Source organism: Nothoprocta perdicaria, unplaced genomic scaffold (assembly GCF_003342845.1).
Source record: "Nothoprocta perdicaria isolate Ctin4 unplaced genomic scaffold, notPer1 scaffold_46, whole genome shotgun sequence".
NCBI lineage: Eukaryota > Metazoa > Chordata > Aves > Tinamiformes > Tinamidae > Nothoprocta > Nothoprocta perdicaria.
The window spans coordinates 697,783-721,730 of record NW_020455710.1 but is presented as its reverse complement, the minus strand read 5'-3'; the positions used below and the strand labels follow the sequence as shown (position 1 = coordinate 721,730).

Here is a 23,948-nt window from a genome sequence, read left to right as displayed (position 1 = left end):
TCCTCCGGAAAAGGCACCGGAGCGACAGCGGGCACTGGGACATCTCAGTGCGACAACCAGGCCGGTGGCTCTATCCCCTCACACGGGCGATGCTGCTGCGCTCCGGGATGCCGCTCGGCACTCCCTGCATCCCGCATCCCAGTGCTTCCAGGGAGGGGAAACCCACATCCCAGTTATGCTGATGTTCCCGGGAAGCCCACGTTCCTGGGAAGCAACACAGGGCAGTTTGGCAGCGTTTGCTTGGGACGTGAGGGGTACGCAGATCCTATGGGGCTGGGGATCGCTGCAAGAGGGCTCTGGCTGCCCCGCATCGTGCTGTGAGGATGGCAGTGGGATGGAGGAAGCTGCTGCCTGGTGCGGTTTCTATTTGGGAGGGTATTTCGGGGTGTGCCAGGCTCGGCCTCCACCCCGCTTTCACAAGAGCCGGCTCCTTCGGGAGCAGGTTGTTCTCGGCCCCGGCCACGATGCAGCTGGGAGCCACCAGGCGCCCGGGATGAGCGTGGAGGAGGTTGAGCAGCCTCCTCTGTGGGGCTGAGCATGCCGGAGGCCGCACAGCCTCTGCTGTGGGGCAGGGTAGATGCTGTGGGGCCAGACCTGGCTGCTGGGAAGAGCTCCTGGTGATCAGGGGACACGGAGCAGCCTGCCCAGAGCCGCATCCACACGCTTTGTGTGGGACAGCCTGATGGGAGCAAGTTGGGAGATGTGCGGGCTCTGCTGCCAGCGTCGCCCCCAAAGGCCAGCGCTCGGTCCCCTTTCTCACCCCATGTGGGTCAGTCCTTGGCCCAGGCCCAGGCCCTGGGCTCCGCCAGGTCACAGCAGGGATGGTGCCGGGTTCCAGGAGCCCAGGGCTTTGTTGAGCAGCGTTTTGGGCAGAGTCTTAGCTTGGTACAGACTTGTCTCAGGGCCCCTGGGTATCGTCACATCCCCTTTTCAACCAGAGCAGCTCTTGGAGGAAAGATGGTTTAGAAGCGGCCTCAGCAGCAGCAACTGCTTGAATGCTCCTAACCGAAAGGAACTTGCTGAGCTTGTGAAGGTGGGAGACCTCCCTCTGCTCTGCTCTGCTCTACTCTGCTCACACAGTTGCTCCCAGGGCTGTCGTAGCGCGGAGCTGGAAGGCAGGGCACTCGGATGTGATCGGAGGCAGGAGGGGAAGGGGATGAGCTCGGCCGCCGCCATCCCGCATGCGTGTCGGGCACCCCGTCTCAGCAGGACCCTGCGGCCACGGCCGGTCCCTGCGCTCGCGCCCCAGCCGGGCGGCCGCCCCCGGGCCACATCCCGGCAGAGGGAGCTGTGACATTATGTGACACGAGCACGCGGCGCCGCCGGAGCGGGACCAAGGGAAACACCGCTTGGGATTCCCAGCCTTTTCCTGAGAACCCACCAGCTGAGCACACTCCAGTGCCTGAAGTGCTTTCAGCTGGAAATCAAGCCAAGATTATTCCAGATACAAAAGCTCCAGAAACCACTTATAAAACCTAAGAGCAGTTTTTGCTGAGGTGTCTTTACGGAACAGCCTGACTAGAGCGGCCTGAACAGAGGTGAAGGGCGAGGGGTTGGCTTGTGGCTCTGCATCCCGGCACAACTCGTTTCCAAACGCCAAACACTCCGTGCTTGGCTCGCGCTTGGTGCAGGAAGACCTCGCGCCCTCGGTCCAGAGCATGAGGGTGTCGCACGCGCCCTGCCACAAGTCGCCGTGCTCGGGTTATTCCTTATCGTTCACATCTCTGAGATGGGGCGAGATAAACAGCTAGATAATCCCTGGTGCAACTGAGCGTGTTCCTCCAGCTGCACATGGAGCGGCAAAGTGACTGTCCGCTCACGGGCAGGATTTATGTCCATGGATGCTCTTGTGCCTCTCCAGGCTAGACTAGAGCTTCCCCTCTCTCTGCTAGATCCAAGGCTCAAGCCTCCCTGAGAGGATCCAGCAGAGCCCAGGTCCCCTCTGCAGCAGCAGGGGCACCGTGAGGCTGGGACTTGGCTGCTGCTGCTCTAACGAGGGAGGCAGGGACACGGTCACAAGAGGAATCAATCAAATCTCACCTCGGATTTGTTAAGATCCAGGAGACCTTTCAGTGCTTGTAGGATAAGCCTAAGATTGGATGCCCTGGTCAATGGGGTTATTTGATCCACGGTTGTGTGTCTGCTGTGGTCCAGCTCCCTGCTCCCTCCACTGCAGCTTTGGTACCCCTGTTAGTAACCTATGGGCTATCTAATGGCAGTCACGCTGTCCGTGGCTTTTACTATCTCACCTGAGTCAGGCCCAGCAACAACGTAATCCAGGTGGCACTTCTCTAAAGCGGTAGTTTGCATCACAGCCCGCGCAGGCCCGTTGCCAGCACGGCCGTGGTGACTCTCTCCCATCGGGCTGTGTCACTGCCGGGTGAGATCAGGTGAGGACGCAGGTCCCCTGCTCGCTGCTGCACCCAGAGACGCTCCTTCCCACCACAACCCATCCAGGCACCATCCCGTAGGACACTACAGCACAGGGGCTGGGAGCTGAGGGCCTGGAAAACGAGCGTGACGGTCAGCGAGAGGAGGGCCGGGTCCGTGTGGAACTCCTGACATGACAGCCCAGAGCTGCGTCTGGAGCACGGGTCAGTCAGAGCTGCCCAGAGGAGCCTCCTCGCTGCAACCCAGCAGTTTGGCTCCGGCACCGGGCTCGGCTGCGGGAAGCCCCTGGAGGAAAATGCCCAGGCCCTTTACACAGAAACTGCTGGCACAGCTCCGAGCCCAGGGAGACGGGGCAGGGGTCTCGCCTCTGCAGGATGGACTGTGCGACCGGGGTGCCGGAAAGCACCCACCACCACACTGAAAACACAACCTTCGTTCCAGAGTCTCCCTCCAGAGAGCACAGACTTCGTTCATAAGTGGCAGAAGTCAGAGCTGGGCTACGTCTATCTAAAACACCCAGAAAACAAGACAATTAAAGCTCAGCCCTGGAAACACAGTATCAAACAACACCCCCAAAGCAACCAAGAACCCAGAGAGGGGCCAGGAAGCCCCACTTCCCTGCAATCCATCCCAAACATCAACCACTTTGCTCAAGGAAGTCTGGGTGCAATTATTTATTTTGGGTCCCTTTGAGAAGACTGTCGCTCAACTCCTTCCACTCGTGGCTGCATGTGGTCTCTCAGCCTGCAACTACGTCTCTGCAGCGCATCCGCCTTCCTCCGGAGAGCGGGCAACTGTCGGATGAAGCTGCCTGGGCCGAGCTCAGCAATCGCCCCTCGGCACCAGGAATCCCCTGGGATCGCTGCGGGGCTGAGGAGCAGAGCGAGGGAGCCGGAGGGCGGTTCAGAGGGACTGGTGGGGACTGCATCCAGCTGCCCCAGGAAAAGAGTCTCTGGCTTGTGTTTTCTGGCAACTTAGAACTGGTTTGTGTTTCTTGTTCTTGGACAAAAAATATGCTGCTGCTGCTCCTGCTGCTATCTGCAAAGGGAAAGAGAAAAATCTATCAGCACGCTGGGGATCCAAGAAAGAGCAGTATTGAAAACCAGCAGGAACACACAGACATTTAGAGGCCGGGAAGCCCAAACAGCTGTGTCTGCAGTGACTACAATGTCAGCGGATATGACCGTAGGGAGACCCAATCTAGTGTCATCCATTCACCTCAAAGGCAGGCGTGCGGTCCTTTGGGACCAGCCAGCCAAACCCTGGAAATGCCAAACGCAGCAAGACCAACTCCAACCCAAATACGCAATCTCCAAAGCTTTGAGTAAGAACTTAAGCATTCGAGGAAGGTTTCGGAAAGCCAATGGGCACCGGCCTCCGTCTGCTCCCGCTGGATCACTGTGGTTGATTTCCTAACACCTTCAAGAGGTGAAGAGTCAGGACAAGTGTGAGCATGGCTGAAAAGCCCAGCTCCAAGGACTCAGAAGCATCAGACCACAGAGCAGTCCACATTCATGTAGGTTATGAAACAAAACTTCATGTCCCGCCCAGCCACTTTAAGGCTGTTGAGTAATGAACTAAGCCTGTTGCCACCTTCCCAAACTCTCCTTGTTTCCACACAAGCAGGAATCTGCCCACACGCAGAAGCGCTGCAGTTGCCTGGGCTCTTACAAGTAGGTTGAAACCAAACCCTTACGCTACTCACACCTCCGCTTGCTGAAAAGTTTAATGGCTCAGCAGCCGCCTCTCCTACTTACAGTTCAGTGTCCACGATGACGTCTGGCCTCTCCAAAGTCTGCCGTCTCCGCTGGATGGCATCCACAATCTTTTTCCTGGGACCCAGTGGGATGTTGATGCTTTTCAGATCATTGTCTGAGCATAGCATGAGGGCCTCCAAGTCAATCTTTTCCTTCTTCAAGATGGAGATGAACTCAAACATGTGCAGAGAAGCCAGGAAAGTCTCCAAGGGGCTGGTATCTGGTTCATCATCATCATCTAAGCCCAGCTCCACCTCGTCCCAGGGCAGCTCCTCTGCGTTCCTCTCCTGCAGGCTGTTGGCACTGCCAATGCTGTCGTTGAGACTTGGCGAGCGCTGCAGGCGGCTCCGCAGTTTGACACCTACCCCGTCGGCGTTGCTTTCTCCCAGCGCGCCAGTGTCCTCCCGGCCGATCCCAAAGAGCCCGCTGCTCACGTAGTTGCGCCGGAACACCATCGTGCCCAGCCCGGGGCGGTTGAACAAGGAATCGTGGCCAGAGTCGGTGCTGACTTCCGAGTGGGCTGAGTCCATATGCAAACCTGGATCGCTTATGGCACGGGAGACGGTATCTTCATCTGTGAGGAACATGTCTCTGATGTTACGCCGAGTCCACTCCTTGGGGCTGGCGTAGGTGCCTTGTTTCACGAACATGACATCATTCCCTAGCTGCAGGCCAGACAGAGACCGCACACTTTTTCTCCCATCCTCATATATTTTGAATGTCCCATCCACTTGCTTCTTCTTCTCTAGCTTCTTCTGGATTTTCGTTTTTCCCTTGGCTGTACCATGGATGGTGGCTTGGGAGTATGGCAGGGAAGTCACCATAGACATGTGTTGGAATTTCTTGCTCAAAGTGCTACTCGAATAGCTAGAGAAGCTCATGGTGTCAGAGCTATCTGACATCTCCTTTTTGTACCGTTTCTCCATCCTCTCGTGGTGCTTCTTCTGCAGCTTCACGCAGTCCTTAATCCTGCGCTCCGCGTCGCGGAAGGCCTTGTCCTTCAGCTTGCTCACCAGCTTGGGGTTGAGGCTGCTCTGCTTGGCAGCGATGGAGTCCAGGTAGCGGACGCACTCCATGTGTCCCTTCATGGCTGCCATGTCTAGCGGGGTGTGGTAGTCATTGTCCAGGCACCAGATGTTGGCCCCAAAAGAGATGAGGAAGGAAAGGCAGTTCAGGTGACCGTTGGCTGCTGCCAGGTGGAGGGGGGTGTTCCCCCAGATGTCACATTTGTCTGGATCCCCTCTAGAGAACAAGGAAAAGAGCTGGTTAGCTTACAGGTCTGACCGACAGAGTCTACTGAGGTGTTTCCTAGAGAACAACAGTTGTGCGGGGGCAAATCAACAGCACCAGCTCCATGAATCATTTCCTCCTCAAAATACAAACCCGCAGGCCTCCAGCCCCCTCAGCTTCACTTTTAAATCTTCTGGAGACTTGTACCAATGACATGGGATGGAAGCCTGCGGCACTTCCCATAACTGGATTCAACTCTCAAGAGACATGTTCCTGCTTCCAAACAATCTTTGGAGAGAAGACAGGCTGGATTCTGACTAGACCAGAATTGAGATGTGGGGTAGATTCCAGCTCAGGTTTTTAACTTACAAAATTTCAGAAATAAAACATTCCATTAAATGCTATGCAGTTTCCAGCTTCAAATTTTGGCTTCATTCTCATTCCGACTCTCATTCCATTCCATCCTAAAACATCCCAGCACACATCCGCTCCTTGGGGAAGGTCCCACCGTGGTGGCAACATCACCAATAAATGGGCCATCCTAAGCCCTGGTTCTGAAAACCACCGGCTGCTGCCTGCTCTAACATAATGTGAATTAAATCCTTCACCCTTCTCATTTGTACAAAAGTTCAGGACAGAAGAGGACAGGATTTCAATAGAAAATAAGAACAGAGTTGTGAAGAGGACATGATTTCAATAGAGAATGAGAACAGAGTTGTTAAGAGAACACGATTTCAATAGAGAACAAGAAGAGAGTTGTTGGCGCAGGCCTAGGGGCTGGCTTTTTGTGGGGGGTTTCGCCGCCCCACGCTGGGTTTCGATTGCATGCCTCGAAGTGAGTGGGTATTAGCACTCCCTGAGAATCTAGTTTCAGAGAAAGTGCAGATTAGGTTTCTGCGCTCCCCAAGGGCTGCACACCCGGCCAGCGCCGCGAGCGGCTCTTCTCGCGCCGCGTCAGCCCCTGCCCCGCAAGCTGTGGAGGGGGCGCAGCCGCTTGCCCGCGTCTCCCATCTCTTGCGATGTGCTGGGCCCGTGAGGCACTGGAGGCACCTCTGCCCTCCTGGCAATCCTCTGCATTGGTGGTGTGCTGAAACAGGAGCTAGTTCACACCGCTGCAGGCCGGAGCGCGCGCGGATGATACGTGGCCGGCAGCGGCGCCTGTGCCCGCCGCGCACCGGCCGAGCCTTTGCGGGAGCCTCTGCGGCTCCTTCGCTCTGCACAACTCTTGCCTGTTGACTCGCCACCTTCCCGGTGAGCGCTAGGGGAGCCACGGCCTGCCCGCAGCCCCAGGGCTCCAAATCCGGCCGCCAGGATTGGAAGAGGGCTCAGCCAGCGCAGGCATGAGGACACTCGCTCTGGGCCTCGCTTTGGGCCTTCGCTGGTAGGACCTGCCAGGGAATGCACCCTCGAGACATCCACCCTGTGCTATTTTACCCCTCGCTGCTCCTCGCTGTGTTGACAGTTGGGCTGGGATGAGCAGAGCACAGAAATGTCTCCTAAATCCCACGTGTCCGCTGTGCTACAGCCCATCTCCCTGGAGAGAGGCCCAAAGGTGCTCCCGTGAAAGGGGGCCAAGATTGCTAGAGCCCGGACTTCTCCCCCTGCCAGCTGTGCTGCTCCATTCCTTCAGTGCCCGTGTTCACATGCAAGACCCAGCGACATCCCCTTTCGGCACACGAGCCCTCCCACGCTCAGGACACACTCCAAGCCCCCTGCACGCTGCTCTGAACAGCTGTGCTCTGGCAACAGTGGGGCCTGAGCAGAGCTACGCAGACTCTAGCTTCCCATTTTCAGGCTTTGCCAAAATATCTTAGCTATCTGATATGGAAGAGGAATGATTCTGCAGAAGGCGTAAGGAATAAAGCCAGCATCCGGAGGTTAAACTGGAAATTATTTGCATTTGGGGTGGGAGTTTCCCATCAGGACTCCTTAATAACCACAGGGAGGTGCATTCAGCTTTCCTCTTACTGGGAACATCAGTAGCTGCTCTGCAGCTGTTTCCACAGTATTTGTAGAAATCTAATATCTCTACAATCTTCAGTCTTCTTGCAAATTCAGCAAGAGCTGGTCAAAAGGTTCAAAAAAATGTGCAAGGGAACTAGAGAACTAAGGGAACTTCTGTATTTAGAGCCTCCAATGTCTCTCATTGAAGCCAAGAAAGGCTTCAAAGAACAGGCCTTGGAAGAACAGGGGAGGCCGCAGGAACGAAGGAGCTGGAAGCAGCTGAAGCAGAGGAGGGACCTGCCCCTACTGTGGCAGAGCCATGTTACTAGATGAGGTAACTCCCTAACCACCCCCTACCCTCACTGTGACATGTCCAGGCTGGGAAATTCATGGGGAACATCAATATTTGATGAATTGCAAGAGAGGAGTAAATTATTGATGGAGCTGGATTAAAGAGCCAGTGAAACTAGAACTGCTGGGGCTGGCGGTGGGACTCGGCGCGTGAACGGTCATTTGTTGACGTGTGCTTTGAATGGGGACATGTGTGTCAGCTCGGACATGGATGGGCAGATGAGCCAGGCCACCATGAAGGACCCAGTCCCTGCATGGGCTTCTTATTGGGACAGTGATTTAGCAATGGACACCCTGGAAAAGACCTTGCTTCCCAAACCAAGTACTTATCTTGCTGGATGCTTTATCCACGTGCTGCATCTCAGAGCTCCTTCTCATGTCCGTCTGGTTTGGGTGGTAAAGGGCAAAGCCAGGAGGATCTTGGGAGACTCATATGTAAAGATCTCCTTTCCTTATGCTTTTTATTGCCTTGGGGGAAAGAGCATCAAAACTGGTTTTCCCTGGATATTCCCACTGTCTAGACACCAAAAGATTAGAGCAAAATTAGATCCCTGAGTCCTTTTGCCCCATAAAAGTCTGACAGAGGCACTAAAAATGCATCAAAAGGAAAGAACAAGGGTGACTTGCAAAGCAGCTGCATTTGATCTGCCACTGATAATAAACATGAGGCCTCCCCTCCGGCAGGTCTCAGACCAAGCAAACCTTCACCTCGAGGGCACCGCACTCCCGGAGATGCTGACTGCAGGGTCCACTAAGTGGGAACGTATTTTAATAACAAGTATGAAGCTCAGTGCTTCTCAGCTTCAAAGCGTTTTCAAGTGCTGAGTCAACACCTGTAATAATTATTATTAAAAACACTGTTAATTGAGCCCCTTGGGTGGACATGTGCACCTCCTGAGTCACTGCGTGCTCCCTGTGACGCGCACCCTCACTCCCTTCCTGCCGGCTTTTCCCCCCACTTCTCCCATGGGATCTCAATTAGCCTGGGAATCCACCGACACTTAGACACGTCCTCCCCTGGCTGCGTGTGTGAAGTTCCTCTGATAGCAAAGGGCTGGCTCACCCCCTGGCAGCGCGTCCATGGACGGAGCAGCCCCTCCGAGCGGGAGCCGCCTGGGCGCAGGGCACCTCTGGCTCCTCCAAAACACGCGGCATGGTTGGCGCTACCGGAAGAGGAAGATTCCTGGCCTCGAGAGAAACAACCGAGTGCAACAGGGCCACTTGGGGAAGCGACTCAAGGAAAGCCTAGAGATGAGCCCAGTGAGATGAGCTGGGGATGCAGTTTTGGGTCTTATATCCCAGGTTTTGTCCCAGATGGGCCTGGTGGCATGTCAAGGATTAAGCAAGTCCAGATATCCCCCAAACTAGCAGCAGACGCTCTAAGGAGGCTCCTCTCAAGGCCTTCCCCCTCGTGTATTTCAGCAAGAAGCCAGATTGGCAGTTGCTGTGGGAGCCGATGTTACTAATGATTATTAATGCCACTCGCACGGCAGCAGCGCCTAGGGGCACGTCTAGCGGCCCGGGACGTCACCGCGGCCAGGTCCCACGGCGGCTGGAAGCAGCCAGCTCAGGCACCGGAAGCAGCCCGGCCGTGATGGCGCTCCACCCAACCGCTTCACCCGCGCGGCCGGTCACCACCCCGGCAGCTTCCCACCAACACTGCCACGCTGCTCTTCCCGGCACCCGCGTGGCCACCAGCCAGCGAGGAAGCTCCGTCCCCTTCACACGTCCCTCCTCATTGCGCCCGGCTCTGCGGCACTTCCCTCCAGCAGCCTGGTGCACGTCAAGGGCCAGCTCTTTTCCTCCAGCCCCTTGCTTCAGTGGGCGCCTCATCCCACGGCCATTAAAACTCAAAGCTCTTCTTGACAGGAGGCACCCATGGGAACGCCAGGTGACACAGCTGATGGTGGTCCTGCCTAGCAGGAAGATGCATCCCAACCCCTCTTGCGGTCCATTCCAAGAAAAAGTCCTGGCTTTTCCCAGGCAAAGCCCTAGGGGCTGACGGGAGCTGGGCCTGTGCCTGTCGTAACGAACCGTGCTAGAGAATTACTGCCTCCGAGAAGCTGCAGCACCAAATGCCAATTAGCCTGTCATTTCCCAGCCGTCACATTAATTGAGCTTGTGTCCCTCCCTGGAGTGCAGCCAGAAGGAAGAAAGAGGCTTTTTGTGTCACTAGCAAGATGGACAGGCCACTGCTGACCCCTCCATCGTGTCCCCTCACTCTGTCCCCATCCGAAGCCAGCCCCAAGGCTCAGGCAAATTGGTGGCCCCCAGGAAGCCTCCCCTGCTCCGACATGGACGTAGCAACAAGTCTGCTTCATGCAATGCAGGCTGAAATGATGAAGCTCCCTCCTGCACCCCAACACCAGCAGCACCCTTGTACCTTATTCCCCGTCACTGCTTCATCTGGTGACACAACGTGCCAAACGTGGGGACACGTTGTGAGGACAGCAGAGCTTTGCTAAGCCTAAACACCCACCGGCCAGGCTTGCAACGAGGCACGGAATGAGCAGCAGAGATGTCCCCTGCTGGTCCATGGTGCCCCTCACGCAGGGCCCCTCCTGGCCGGCCTCCCTCGCTGTGCCGGGCTGTTTCCAACAGCCTGGCCCCAGCTCCTGCCTTATGGAGCGCTGAGCCCAAGGGAACACGCCCCGAGCCCGTCCGGGCCCCGGAGCTTCACCAGGGGGGTTTCCAAGCCCCTCAGGCCCCCGAGCTCCCGTCACCGCTGCCCCAGGGCTGCCCACGTGCACGGTCAGCCACGTTCCTGCCCCGAGGAGCAGGCCTGAAGGAGGAATATTGCCACAGCCGAGACCACGTGCTGGCATTCTGGCACTGCAGCGGCTCCCAGAAGGGAAAATTCCAGGCTTTTCCTGGAGGGAGGGCCTGGGCGACTTGGCTTCTCCAACTTGGCAGCTCCTAACCCTGTTTTGGAGGCTTTGTGACCCCAAACCAGCTGCCAGGAGCACAGAGCCCTGCCACCGTGGAGGCCTGAGGAGGCTTCTCTGATCTCTGAGGATGCGACAGACAGACTGATGCTCCGACGCAGATCCGTGCTGCCCCCAGAGCAGGGCTTCGTCCACCATCCATCACTTAAAGGGCAGCAGGCTGTTTGCCCTGTCAGCAGCAGATATATATGAGGCTATTAACTAAACAGCAACTGCGATGCACCCGAACGTGTCTGCTAGGACCTTTTATAATGAATTTATAAAAGGGGCCCCTGTGCAGGAAAGCAGCCCTCGGGCTCTCTGGCGAGGGGGCCGTGGGCTCCCAGGGAGGAGCACTGGGTTCCCCAAAACTCGCCTTCCTGCACCCAGCTCCCCACGGGCTTCTCCAAAGGCCCCTGGACATAGAGGTGACCGGGCGGCCGCGCGCAGGGAAATCTCCGCGTCGGAGCAGGTGGTCCCGCTGAGCCCCAACCCGAGGTGGAGCAGCAAAGCCCTTCCAGGAAGGCAGGATGCATGTGCAGGCTCCCAAACCCAGCACTGTGCCTTGGCATTGGGGGAAAAAAGAGAAAAGGCCAATCCGTGCCGTCACTGAGCTCTCGGCACTGGGCTGAAGCCTCCTCCCTGGAGATGAGGTGTTTGGAGAAGGTACCTGGAGCGGGAAGGAGGGCCTGGAACTTGCTGCCAGGGGAGGTCGGTGAGACCAGGCGAGGCAGGAGCTGCTCAGGGAGGGACTGGGGATGGCAGAGCTGGCCTGAGCTCAGGCCTCCCCACCAGTTTCCCACCAATAACATCCAAAGCCTTCTGCTCAGGCGAGCCCCCTCAGTCATGCTCCCTTCTCCCCATCACATCCACACGTATGGCCCCACAGATCTACACAGTCAAGGCTTCTTCCAGCCCAAGCGAGGGACCAGGAGACATGTCAGCAACAACGACCCCAGCGGGGGCCTGCGCTAGACGAAATCCGCTCGCAGGAGGCACAGACTCCTGAATCTCCTTCAGGCGCGCAACAGGTAGCCCTTGGGTCACACATTCAGATCTCACATTAGGTCAAACGGACCAGCACCACTGCCTGCCAGCTGGCACAGCCCCCATCTCTCCTGCCTGGAAACATTCCTTGTAATAGAAGGAGCACTTAATTCTCTCCGTTCCCTATCTTAAAAGGGCATTTTTAGGGTGACATGGTGGCTTTGGGACCTGCCTGGCTACAGGACCTGACCCAGCACCACGAAGCGCTTGCAGGGGGTGCAGTCCTGCCTGCAAGCTCGCACAGGGCATGGGGCAGCCCCACAGCCCCAAAGCACTGGATCTCTTGCAAAGCAAGAGGAGAGAAAATAACAGAGGGGAGGGCAGGAGAGGGGCTGTGGGGGACAGAAGGTGTCGGCTCCTGGGGCTCCCGCACCCACACCGACCTGCGAGCAGGGAAGGGGAGAGACGGGGTCCCTGCTACTCTATCCCACAGAGAGGAGCCCCCAGTGCTCACCCTCGGCTCACGATCAGGCGCAGGGCGTCCAGGTTGCCGTGATAAGCGGCCCAGAGCGTGGGGGTCATGCCATCCTCGTCCGGCGAGTTCAGGTCCTTCTTGGTGGCTTCCTTCAGCAGGTCCAGGTAGCCGTCCCGGGCTGCTCGGTGGTACTGGTCGTTCATGGTGCGGAGCCGTCCCCGGGCGAGCGCATGGGGAAGCGGGCGCCCAAGGCGGGCTCAGAGGACGGGCATGGACGTGGGGAAGGGGGAGCCGCCGGCAGGGCCGAGCTCGCCTTGCCGCAGCGCCCGCAGCACCAGGACACCTGAGAAGTCCTGCCCGGGAGGCAGGATCTCCTTCGAGCCCAGCCAGCCAAGCTCTGCGACGCTCCCCCTGGGTCCTGAGCGCCCGCGGGCGCTGCTCACAATGAGCCGTTCAGGCGCCAGCTCCGTGGCGCCTTGCAAGCTCCAATTAAGCAGCCTCGCTGCTTCGGGCTGGCAGCGCCTCAGCCCAGCGCCGGGACGCAGCGCCAGGCAGCATCAGCTCCTCAGGGCCAGAAACGCCCCCTAAACAGAGCCCCCTGCCAGCTCGGCCCAAGGGACGAGGCTTTCCAACACCGCCCCCGGGCACCCAGCTGCCCCCCAGGGGCGGGGATCAGCAGGGCGCAGGGCTAAAGCTAGTGCAGGGGGAAACGTGGGCTGTCGGAGCACCCGCAGCCCCGTCAAAGCAGAGCAAGTGGGTGCTGTCTGGTGGCTCTCTCTAGTGTCAAAACAGCTCAGAGTCCAGCTCTTTGTCCAGCTTTTCCTGGTAGAAAAGACTGCAGTGTGTAGATACCCCTAGGTTATCCCTATGTGCAATGTATAGATACCTCCAGGTTACTAAATAGCAGGAAACCCAGCGGCCTCCCCTGTCCTTGCGCTCTCCTCCTGTTCCCGCTGGATTCTGCGCTTAGGAGAATCACAACAAACTGCGTGACGCGAATCTGCAATAACCCAGGGTACCTCAGGCAGGCTGGAATTGCCTCTTCTCCCTCTGCAGATGCCTCTCCAGTGTTTTAGGATCTCTGCTGCAATGTGTAACAGTGTCTGGTGTCCAGTTTCTTTAATGCGAGCGCAACATTTATGGTAGTGATATCAGCTGCCAGCCCTGCAGGGACTGCTAGGAAGACTGGATGCTCCCAGGGCCGGATCTCATGAGATTCCCGGGCTTGGGGCACCCTCTGCTGTCGGGAGAAGCAGTCAAGCATGAACGCTGACCACAGCACACGACTGTCAGTGCACATTGCACGGAGCAGTGAACCGCAACCCCCGGGACACGGTGTCACGGAGGAGGAATTTCCTGTTCCTCACTGTGTGCAGTCCTGAGCGTGCCCCGCAGGACCTGCGTGTTTCACCTCTGCGGAAGCGATCGCCAGGACTGCCCTCGGCCTCTTCCACCAAGGCCCCCCGACAGCGGACAGTTTGCCCTTGGAGAGGGGAAAGAGAGACTGAGCAGATGGGTGCAGAAGGGAGGAAACAGAGGGTGGGGGAAAAGGGGAAAGTCTGCGAAAGAGCAGCAAAGCTGAAATGGGATGGAGTGAAAAGGAAGGAGAGGGAGGTAAAAACAGAGAGAGGGAAGGAGGAGAAGAAAACATGTTATGTTTCAAGCAAGGAAACAGCCCCCGACAGCAGAAGGGTGGCCCAAAAGCAGTCCCAGGTGCCTCTAAACAAGCTGCCACCAATAGCCCCAGGGTGACCAACTCGGAGTCACTCTCCCAGCTGCCTGGGGACACCCACACACACCACAGGAGGGTCCACGCCCTGCACGGGGACACTCACGGTGACAGACTCTGCTCACTGGCTCAGCCTTCCTGCACAAGACCTGACAGACGCCTGGGAGCAGCATTTGCTGCCGGGCTCCTTCCAGAGGAACAGCAGTGCAGCAGTGCCTACAGTTCATTGCTGTGCCAGTGTAGCAGTGCCTACAGTTCATTGCTGTGGTTATTGAGTGATTCTTGTATTATTACTAATTAAGCTCATTACAGTTACTACGCACATATCGTGGCTCCCAGGGGGGATTGGGAGTGAAGCCCAAGGCAGTAAAAATTGTTTTCCCTGTTGCTGGATGTTAAGGACAAAGGAGGAAAAATCAGTGCATTTTAGCCCAGAGATCTCCAAACTTGTGGCTTCTGCAGCTTATTCTTAAAAGAGTCTCCAAAGACAATGATATCAGCTCAGATTCACTGCTCAGGAGTCGGGTTCCCCTGGGAAAGTTTGAGCTAGGTACAGAATGAGAAAAAAGGAAGTCATTCACCCAAAAGAATAACCCATAGGGATTAGCAGAGTGCAGGTCCCAGCAGTGCTGGTGGCAGCCGGCTGGTGGCAGCACGGGAAAGTCACACCAAGGTCTCCCTGGACCGCACAGGACCCAGGTGCTCCAAGGCCAGTGCCAGGCTCGCTGGTCTGGTGCTGGGTCTCCGCTGGGCAGCACGGGCAGGTTCTGCAGCACTGCAAGAAGGAGCACTGGGGTTAACAGGTAGGAAAGGGATGGAGAAACCACACAGCAAAGAGCCCTCCTCTGTAACCTGCCCCAGAGGGGACAAACTGTAGGGGAATCTCAAAACAGACATGTTCCTAGAAGGATAAAACATCTCCTCATGCACTTGGAGCTGCTCTGGTCCTCCCCAGACCTTTCACTGAAATGTAACAGTGAGGATAAGAGAGATTTTGAACAAAAGCTTTCCCCCAGACTCCAGCCTGGCAAACAGCTGAATCCCACGTGCTTCGTGTTTTGTAACATCTCTTGCTTCCCCTGAGCACTGGCAACCTCCTGGAGCAGATCCTGAGGTCCCTGCCAGCCTCAACCATTCCAAGATTCTGCCAGGGGCTGGAAATGTCATCCTACCCCAAAAAGTCAAAGGACAAGTGTCCACAATGGGGAACGTGGATTCCAGACCAAATACTACTTTCTTCTAGTACTGTACCTCCCTTGTTACTGGCAGTGTGGGAAAAGACTGGGCTGCCCTTGGTGCAGTAAGGACAAAAGCAAATTTCTTCTTTTTCCTCATAGATCTTTCTGTATGGGGAAGGCTCAGAGCATATTAATGAAATCAAACAGGAAGAGGCTTAATATTTACCATACTCAGTTAACCAGAAAGCCAAACCCCAAAACATTAACCTTTTTTTTTGCGCACTAATCACTTAAAACCATCTTCTTCCAAGGGAAGAGAAGATTTTGTCCCTTCATGGCAATGGATTTGTTAGGATGGGTTCACTCTGCTCATGAAGACTGTGCCTCTGCAGCAGAATGGTCCAGGCTGTGCTGTGCTCTCCTTAGACATGCCTAGGTGTAGCTCACTCCATGCCCGTCCTGGGTAAATAACCCTGATTTCCTCATCTCTCTCCTGCTTTCCTAAAATCAGCTATTGCACAAAATGGATCATGTGAGTTTCTCCGGAAAGCCCGCGAAGCACCAGTATCAGCAGCTCCAGGGATGGTATAAATCACAGAGACATCCCAACGGGTATAAATGCTTGGGCTGACCGAGCTTCAGCAAAGGGAAACGTCTCAGACAGCCTGGCAAGACCAGAGATTTGGATTCCAGGCAGCAAAAAAAGGTGAGTGAAATTACTTACTTCGAACAGTTACTTTGCTTTTTTTTAATGCTTTTCATAGGACATCAATGAAATATCAAGTCTGCCACAGACAACAGGTTTTAGAGGAAGCAGGGATAGTTCATATCTTTACAGGAACTGGTAGAAAGCATGATGTGCTCAGGGCTTTCTTACCTTTCAGGGGCCTGTTCTTAGCCAGGAAGTATGATGGTTTCTCTGAATGTTTTGTTTGACAAGTAGAAATCAAACCACATTGGCCATGTGCCCCAGGATATTTGATCGTGTGAGTGTTTTCCTTGTACTTTTCCAGTACCTTATATCAATAAACATCAAAATGTTGTGCGACAAATTAGGCACACATTGTTAGGCTGGCCTGGATCTCCCCCAGACAAGAGCATCATAAGCAAGAAAAACAGCCTTCAGGCAAATGGAGAGAAGGAAGGTTGAAAATGAGCTCACCCCTCTTCTTGCACTTGCTGTCTCAGTCTTCCCTGTTCCTCTAACACATCCTTTCTTCCTCATGCCCTGCATTTGGCCCAGCCTTGGGCTATTAAAAATGAAGTGATCTTCTCATTCATGAGGTTCTCCTCTCACCAGGGCTAACCCTCTGCTACGGCTTTGGCTGCACCATGACCGAAGTACCTGCGCAGAAGGACAGCGAGATCAGACGCCAAAACTCCAGCATGGGCTCTGGACACAAGGCTGACAAAGCCAGCCTGGCTTCAAGCCAGACACACTCTTTCAGCCACCAGCATCACCCTTCCCCTCCTGGCTCCAAAGAAGTGTGGAAAAAGGGTGGCCGCATGTTCTCCATCCTACTGGCCGTGCACCTCGCCCTGCTGGCCTGCACACTGGTGAGCAGCGGTGCTTTCGAGAAGATCGCCGTGCACGACTACGATGTGTTCTTCCTGCTGACCGTCATGATGCTCATAGTCATCGTGTGGATCATCTTCTACCTCGTCAACACCTCGCGGTGCCCGGACGCCATCCTCTGCAAAGACTCCCACGCGGGGCCTGTCTGGCTGAGAGGTAGGAGCTCTCAGTGGGGCTGGGAGGAGAAGTGAGGGGCAGGATGAACAGTTCACATGCACGTTGGTTACTACCCATATAATGTCCTTCCTTCTCTAAGCATCGTAAGCTACCTCAGAAAGTTTGTTCCTGGTCCCTCCAGTAGCGTCACTACAAAATCCCCTCTGATCCAAGGGCTCTTGGTGCTTTGCAACACCAGGTTCCTTCCCCAGCTTGCCACTTTCTCTTGCAAAAACCATTAGCCCTGTTCAGCACAGACAGCTGAACTAGATGACTTTCAAAGTCCCTTCCAGCCTAAACTATACTATGACTCTATTGACACCAAGAAAATGTGAATTTGGGGAGAGGAAAAACTAGAGTAGAAACAAAACATCTATGGCAATAGATCCTCTTTTCCTTTCCTCTTTTCCTGTCTGCATTGCCCACGTGTGCATACGTTTGTCTAATTATAGCTATTTGGATTCCTCAACAGGAGGCCTAATCCTATTTGCCATTTTCAGCCTTGTCATGGATGTGTTCAAAATAGGATATTACTCCAGCTTCTACAGCTGCCTATCTGCTATCAAAATCATCTACCCCATTGTGCAAGCAATATTTGTGATTGTCCAGGTGAGATGGCTGTGTTCTGTCTTGGGAATGGGTAGAGAGACAAGGGAAAAAGCTCTGGTCTCACAGGGCAGTCAGCTCACCCTGCAGAGACAGCTCATGCAGGTGAGAAAACATCTCTCCCTCCAGCTGATCCCACAACTACCGGCTGTGGGAACCCTCATCAAGACGGATTGTGGTTAAAACTTGTTCCCACCCAGCTACATTTTGATTAACAGCAGAATGGGCTGCCCCAAACTCTGATCCAGCCGCCAGTTTTCTTTCCCACGAGAAGAAGAGACAGAGAAGACAATAGGAATGGCAGGGCAGTCCCTACACACAGGTTCACCAGCTCTGGGCCAACTCCAAAGAGGTCAGATAGGGACAAGTTAGATAGGAACAAGGGCTGGGCATGGGTGGAGCAATGGCAGCAGGACTGGACAGAAGGGGCACAGCAAGAACAGAGCGTGTCTACCAAACCAAATCACCATGGTTATGAGCCAACAGGCTGGGCCCAGTTGGGCCCTGGCAAAGGAGGCTCCAGCTTGCTCTCTGCTGGGCATGGAGATGCCCACCCTAAAGGGGCAGGCTTTGCTTTCTTGCTTTGTTTGAAATAACCATTTCTTATCTTGTCCCTGCCAGACGTACTTCCTGTGGATCTCTGCCAAAGATTGTGTCCACGCACACCTGAATGTTACCAGGTGAGTGTAGTGCTTTGAATTCTCTCAGTCTGGGAGGACTGGACCACTGCAAACCTGCTGAACTTCCACAGAGCCGAGATGCAACAGGGAATAATGCCATCTTAATGCTGGCCACAGCTAAAGACTGCTGGGTTTCTCTCAAGCTAGTCCTAGATCTCTTGTGAATCTAGCAAAGAGGGGATCCAGCTCAAGAGCGCTAGCATTATTCAAGTAGAATTGTATTAAATGTTTCATAGCTTACCTCCTTTTGTGGGAAAGACAGTGCACCAGCAGGCATTCATCAGGGTAAATGGACAAGGAATAAGATCTCTGCCATTTTTGCAAGATTGGACCCATTGCAGACCAACTGGAACTTATTAAATCCCTACCAAGAGGCTCTTTGAGAGCAGAGCTCAGGCCTAATTCTCATTACATAATGCAACATAATCCTCTCAGGGTGGACAAGGAGTAAGAAGAGAGTGAGAGGAGCTAGAGAGAGCAGCACAGAAAGAGTCAAGATCTCTGGATTTAACACACAGTCCTCATAATTTCAGGCAGCTCCCACATGCTCTGTGAACCTGTGCGCATCTATTACACAGGTGGAAGCAATGAAGTCCAGAGCTGTGCCTTGATCTCATGCCCTTCCCATTCTTTTGCAGGTGTGGCTTGATGCTGACACTGACCACAAACTTAGCGGTGTGGATGTCCGCAGTGACAGACGAGTCTGTTCACAAAGCACATTCAAAGCTGAAGAAAAACGTGACAGAAGAAATCTTTAAATGGCTCATGAAAGGTAATCTCCCCATTTGCAAAGTCATCTGATACTGGGATGAAGCCCATGGGGTTCTGCAGGTCAGGCTTTGTCCATTTTCAGAAGGCTTGTCTAGAGTAGAAGGACCCTTTAACATAGTTGATTAACTGCAAGCTGGATTTTAATGTTCACTTCCTAACCTGCATCATAAAGGAGTCAGGAAGCGAAATGGGCCAGTGAAAACGGGACAGGAATGAAGAAAGGCAGGGAGAAAGAGAGCTTCACCTGCCACCTGTCTAACAGAGACAAGACTTCTTCAGAAGGAAGGTTGAAGTGTCCTGGTTCTCAAAGCTCTCTGATGCTCAGTCTTGTTTTTCATTGATCCCAATTATCTAGTTTTTCAGGGCTGCTCATAAAAGCTGTCTCCTTGCTTTAATACCATTGCACCTATGTGTTTTTTTCCCTCTGTTCCAGCTGGGATGAGAAGTGGCTCAACTGAAGAATGCAATTGCAACAGCCAAATCTGCCAGATTTTCAAGAACGGCTATTTTTGGCTATATCCCTTTAACATTGAGTACAGTCTCTTCGCTTCTGCCATGGTTTATGTCATGTGGAAGAATGTTGGACGCTTTATAGACCACCACTCCCACCACATTCACCGCCTGAAGTTCAGGCTCTTTCGAAGGACCTTCTTTGTAGGCATCGTGTTGGGCCTTATCATCTTGGTGAGTGGCTTGGGAGTCCTCATTGTTTATGAGGTACGGGTAAATTCCAGCCATGAAGCCAGCAAGAAGAATGAAGCTCTCACCATGTACTATATCTTCAACATTGTTTGTCTGGGCCTCATGTCTCTTGTCTGCATTGGTGGCTCTGTCATCTACCGTTTCGATAAGAGAGACATGGATCGCCACAAGAACCCAACCAGGACCCTAGACGTGGCCCTTTTGATGGGCGCTGCCTTGGGGCAATATGCAATTTCTTACTACTCCATTGTGGCCATTGTGGCCAGCACCCCGAGGGACAGTATCAGTGCACTCAACCTCACCTATGCCCTCCTGATGATTGCGCAGCACACCTTCCAAAACATCTTCATTATTGAAGGTCTCCATAGGCAACCGCCCAAGGAAGACCACAAACATGATCTGCGCCAGAAGGATCCCTATGGACTCACCTTTGTTAACGTTAATGCGGTGTCCCTCCGTGTACCTGACAGCGGAAGCACCATGACACCCAGCACTCTCCCCAGCATTGAAGCCATCCATCCTTCTGAGCTCGTGCAGTCCCTTGCAGGCCCCAAGAAGATCAACTGGAGGAGGAAGTTCTTAAGGGAGATCTCCATGTTCCTCCTGCTGAGCAATATCATAGTGAGTAGATGTGGAGAGAAAAGTTTCTCGGGGTGGGAGCAAAAGGAAATAAATTAAAGGGAGAAATATCTGTGAAGGACAGGATATGACCCTTGCCGAAAGTCCTCCTCCTGGTTCTGCTATACAGGTTGCAGACTTATTCATACTGCATATGCAGACAGGTCTCATTTCCTTGTTGTTTACAAGTAAAAGCAACTGCCTTGGAGCTAGGGATATTTTGGGCACAGCTCACAGAGGCTGTCCGTTATCACTGGCACATCAGACAACAAAATTGGTAGGTAGAAACAAGCATCAGTTTCAGTATTCTTATTGGGTATTACCAGAGATGTGCAATGCCTTATTAAAATGAATAAAATATATGAAGTCCTCCTCTTACACTCCCCCAAAAGATTGTCAAATCACAAATATCTGAAGTCCGCGTTCTCTTGAAAAAACACAGTGTGACTCCTCTTAGATCCCTCAGTCTAGAAGCCCAAATGAGGTTGCAGATCTCCACAGTTCTCAGTTGCTGTGAGGAGAAACCTTCAGTTGGAGTTTCCATTTCCCGAGCAGCCAAGGGATCACCAGACAGAGGATGCAGTTCCCTACCCTACTTGTCTCTCAGTAGCTGTTACTGCAGGTGCTCACTACCCCACGTATCTTTCTCACTGCAACATTATTCTTGCTTATTCTCAAACAGCTCTGGATCATGCCAGCGTTTGGTGCCCGACCCCAGTTTGACAATGATAAAGAACTGAACTTCTATGGTGATTCCATGTGGCCGGCCATTGTGGACATTTGCCTGCCCTTTGGGATCTTCTACCGAATGCATGCGGTGGCCAGCTTGCTGGAGGTCTACATCATGTCCTAGAGAACTCTACTGCAAGGAAGATGAAATCCTCCTCAGCAAATCCACCTACTCCCTACCCTAGGGCTGCAAGGCTGCCCAGATGTCCCCAGGAGTCTACAGCACTGCCCGAATCACGTCCCCTTGCAGTGTTGGATCATTTCTCTGCTGCCAGTGAAGATCATACAAACAGTCTAGATTTTATTTTTGTTACTTGTGTGTGTATGTGTATGTGTGTGGTTTAAGTTCTTAAAGCTTAAAGGAAAAAAGGGGAAAAGAGGAAGGTTTCCAGGGCAGGATCATGGTAATTGCACATGGTTCATGCCAAAAGACTCTTTCCTTCCTTCTTACAACCCTGATCCAGCCTGTACACTCCATGCCAGTGATTTGCTCTCCAGTTGGTGCTCAGCACCTTTGGAGGGTCACTGCCTGCCTGCAAATAGTCCCAATCCTGCCTGCACTCCGAGACCAGTGGGTAGGATGGGCTAACTCAGGCCTGGAAGGCAAAGAAAGGGAAACCACTCAACTTCTGCTATGGCCAGTCGGAAACCAGTCCCCTGTAAAGATGTGAAAAATGACCTGGTGAGCACAAAAGGCTTTGGGAAATATTTTATAGCTGTCCTCTGCACTGCCCTTGTGTGTTGGCCCTCTTCACCCTTCCCTGTAGCAGCCCCTGCTGTTCTCCTTCCTTTTCAGCGAGGCATTACTGCTGCTGAACAGCTTTGCACACTGCAGCCTCCTCTCTCGGGAGGACACACAGTCCCTACAGAAGGGCTGTCCACGTGGTCATGGGCTGGCCCTGACAAGGGATCGTTTCAAGCACACTTTTTCTCCCAGTTTTCCCAAACCAAGGCTCAAGACCCATAAAGATCACATAGGCAATATGGGAGATGATCAGGAGACTTGGTTTTCCCTTTTATTTTTTAATAGATTGTGATTTTTTAATATGTGAACATTTTTGTACAAAAAAAAAATAATTATTTATTGATTTTCTTCATAACACTGAACACACACAGGGACCTTCAGTGCCATATGACACATCTACCCAGTGCTACAGCCTCTCATTTTGATCTCCCGCGTGCTTAAGCTGCATCAGGACTTTGCAGGCTTTGAGACTGCGAGCACAGCCTCAGCACCCAGGTAGCTGCGGCACGGATAGCACAGAAAAGGGGTTTTTGGGTGCTTAGAGCTCTCCCTAAAGCACTGTATGGTTGCAGGGGCCTTCAGAGCAGGACTCCTGGGCTGCAGGGGTAAAAATGGGTCCTCTGAGGAGTCAAAACAGCCTCAGAAAGCCCGTGCTGCCTAACGTCACTGGGCTAGGAGGGCACATGCCAAAATGGCACAACTCACCTTTGTCTGTACCCCAAGACATCCAACGGTTCAAGTGATTCAAAGAACTGTGCAGATGTGTCAAAACTCAGCGAGCCTTTTTGTACAGACGCCTGTGTGTGTCTGCCAAAGAAAAGAATAAATGGAAATCACAACACCTGGAGTGGGAGTATTCTTCATTTAAGAGCCCGGACGCAACACCCCGCCCTTGGTGCGCCAGCCCAGGTTCACATTTCACCACCACTTTCCCCTTCAAGCGTAGATCTCCCGTGCGGAAGGGAACGGTCTCCCTGCCTTGCGTGACACCAGCCTGACGGCCTCACCCTCGACACGTGCATGCCTGACGCCGAGCTCGGAGGCTGGGAGATGGGGGGAGCCCTGGTTTCCCCTGCCTGGGGGCCAGGCACCGATCCAGCGCCACCAAAGAGGGTCGGTCCTTCCCTTTGCGAGCCTGGGAACAGCCAGGCAGCCTCTCCCAGCGCCATTGACCTGCCAAAGGTCTGGATTTTTATTGCATTAACCTGATAGAGATACCATCTAACCCTAGGAACTTCACCTTTTCTAAAACAAAAGCTTTATTAATTTCAACTGCAGAAACCACAGGTTATGTCAGAGGAGAGACGCAAGTAGCGCAAAGACGTCAGTCCTACGTACATTCCTACATGGTTTTGCATCAAGCCATTGAGCTCTGGGGAGGGCAGAAAATACTCTTCATCACCTGCTTTATTCCGGGAGGGGACACTGGGTTTTTCCCTTTACACCCTTTCCGGGCCCTGGTTCTCTTTAGCAATGCACCATGTCAGGGTTAAGCGGGACATTCTGCCCCAGAGATGAGGAAGGGCAGGGGCATTTCTGGGGCTAAAAGAGCTCAGGATGGTGTGAGGAAAATCCCACGCTGCGCTGATGTCCGTCATAATCCCAAATCTACCACTCCAGGTCGCTCAGCCAGCAGGAACCCAAATGTCCCACCACAGATCATCACATTTGGGATAAAATGAGACTCTCTGGGGACACCATGATCTCTGCAGTCACTCCTTGCTGACCCAAGTCATCTCTTGTCTACAAGTGCAGGGAGGGCAAGGGTTTAGGAGCGAGGCCACATACTAGTGCCTCGAGAGGGGAGCAAATAGGGAAACAGCCACCACCAAACCCTAGTTACACACTCAAGAAGGTGGACAGAACCCATGCAAGTCCAACGGGTAAAAGAAAAACCCCAAACCAAATCCTCTGTAAACCCCACTGCAAGCATGGGACCTGCTGTTTGCTCAAGGATGGTCTTCCCAGGATGTATCAGCACGAAGGGATTATGTGCGAGGCTGCTGGAGACCAGCCAAGGCTCCCTGTGCTCCTCCTGGGCCCAGGCAGCTCCCTAGGCTCATCACTCAAAGCCGGGCGCACCCCGGCGCCGTGCCCCAGCCGGGCCAAGGCAGGCGCTTCCCGGGAAAGCGGCGGTGCCGGCTGCTCCGTCAGCACCTCCTCCACCGGCGACACCTCCTTGCAGCGCAACTAAATGGGCAACATCTTCCCCTGATGGAGCTTCTGTGGGAGGCTTTTATGGACCTGCAGCACCTCCTTGCAGTGCAACTGAACAGGTAACATCTTCCCTTGATGGAGGCTTTTATGGGAGGGGGGAAAACATGGATGCCGCGTACATGATCAGCACAAAAGGGACCTGTTAGTCACGAGCCACGCTGTTCTCTGCACCCGTGCTCATG

At 53.9% G+C, this 23,948-nt stretch overlaps 2 protein-coding genes and 1 long non-coding RNA gene across 3 annotated transcripts; 1 reads left to right on the top strand and 2 right to left on the bottom strand.

Annotated features, from left to right (window-relative positions):
- Nucleotides 1–4,144: 4,144 nt before the first annotated feature.
- On the bottom strand, nt 4,145–12,262 carry USH1G (USH1 protein network component sans). Its single transcript, XM_026046822.1, has 2 exons — nt 12,099–12,262; nt 4,145–5,390 (listed from the first exon to the last, which is right to left on the bottom strand). The coding sequence occupies exons 1-2, from the start codon at nt 12,260–12,262 to the stop codon at nt 4,145–4,147; spliced, it is 1,410 nt and encodes a 469-aa protein (XP_025902607.1).
- Nucleotides 12,263–13,863: 1,601 nt separating this feature from the next.
- On the bottom strand, nt 13,864–16,347 carry LOC112953695. Its single transcript, XR_003250600.1, has 2 exons — nt 16,129–16,347; nt 13,864–14,563 (listed from the first exon to the last, which is right to left on the bottom strand). It is a non-coding gene; the product is annotated as an uncharacterized LOC112953695 (long non-coding RNA).
- Nucleotides 16,299–21,007, top strand: OTOP2 (otopetrin 2). The gene is made up of 6 exons (XM_026046800.1): nt 16,299–16,698; nt 17,171–17,307; nt 17,926–17,984; nt 18,623–18,756; nt 19,189–20,078; nt 20,758–21,007. The coding sequence occupies exons 1-6, from the start codon at nt 16,299–16,301 to the stop codon at nt 20,926–20,928; spliced, it is 1,791 nt and encodes a 596-aa protein (XP_025902585.1). The 3' UTR covers nt 20,929–21,007.
- The last annotated feature ends 2,941 nt before the right edge of the window (nt 21,008–23,948 follow it).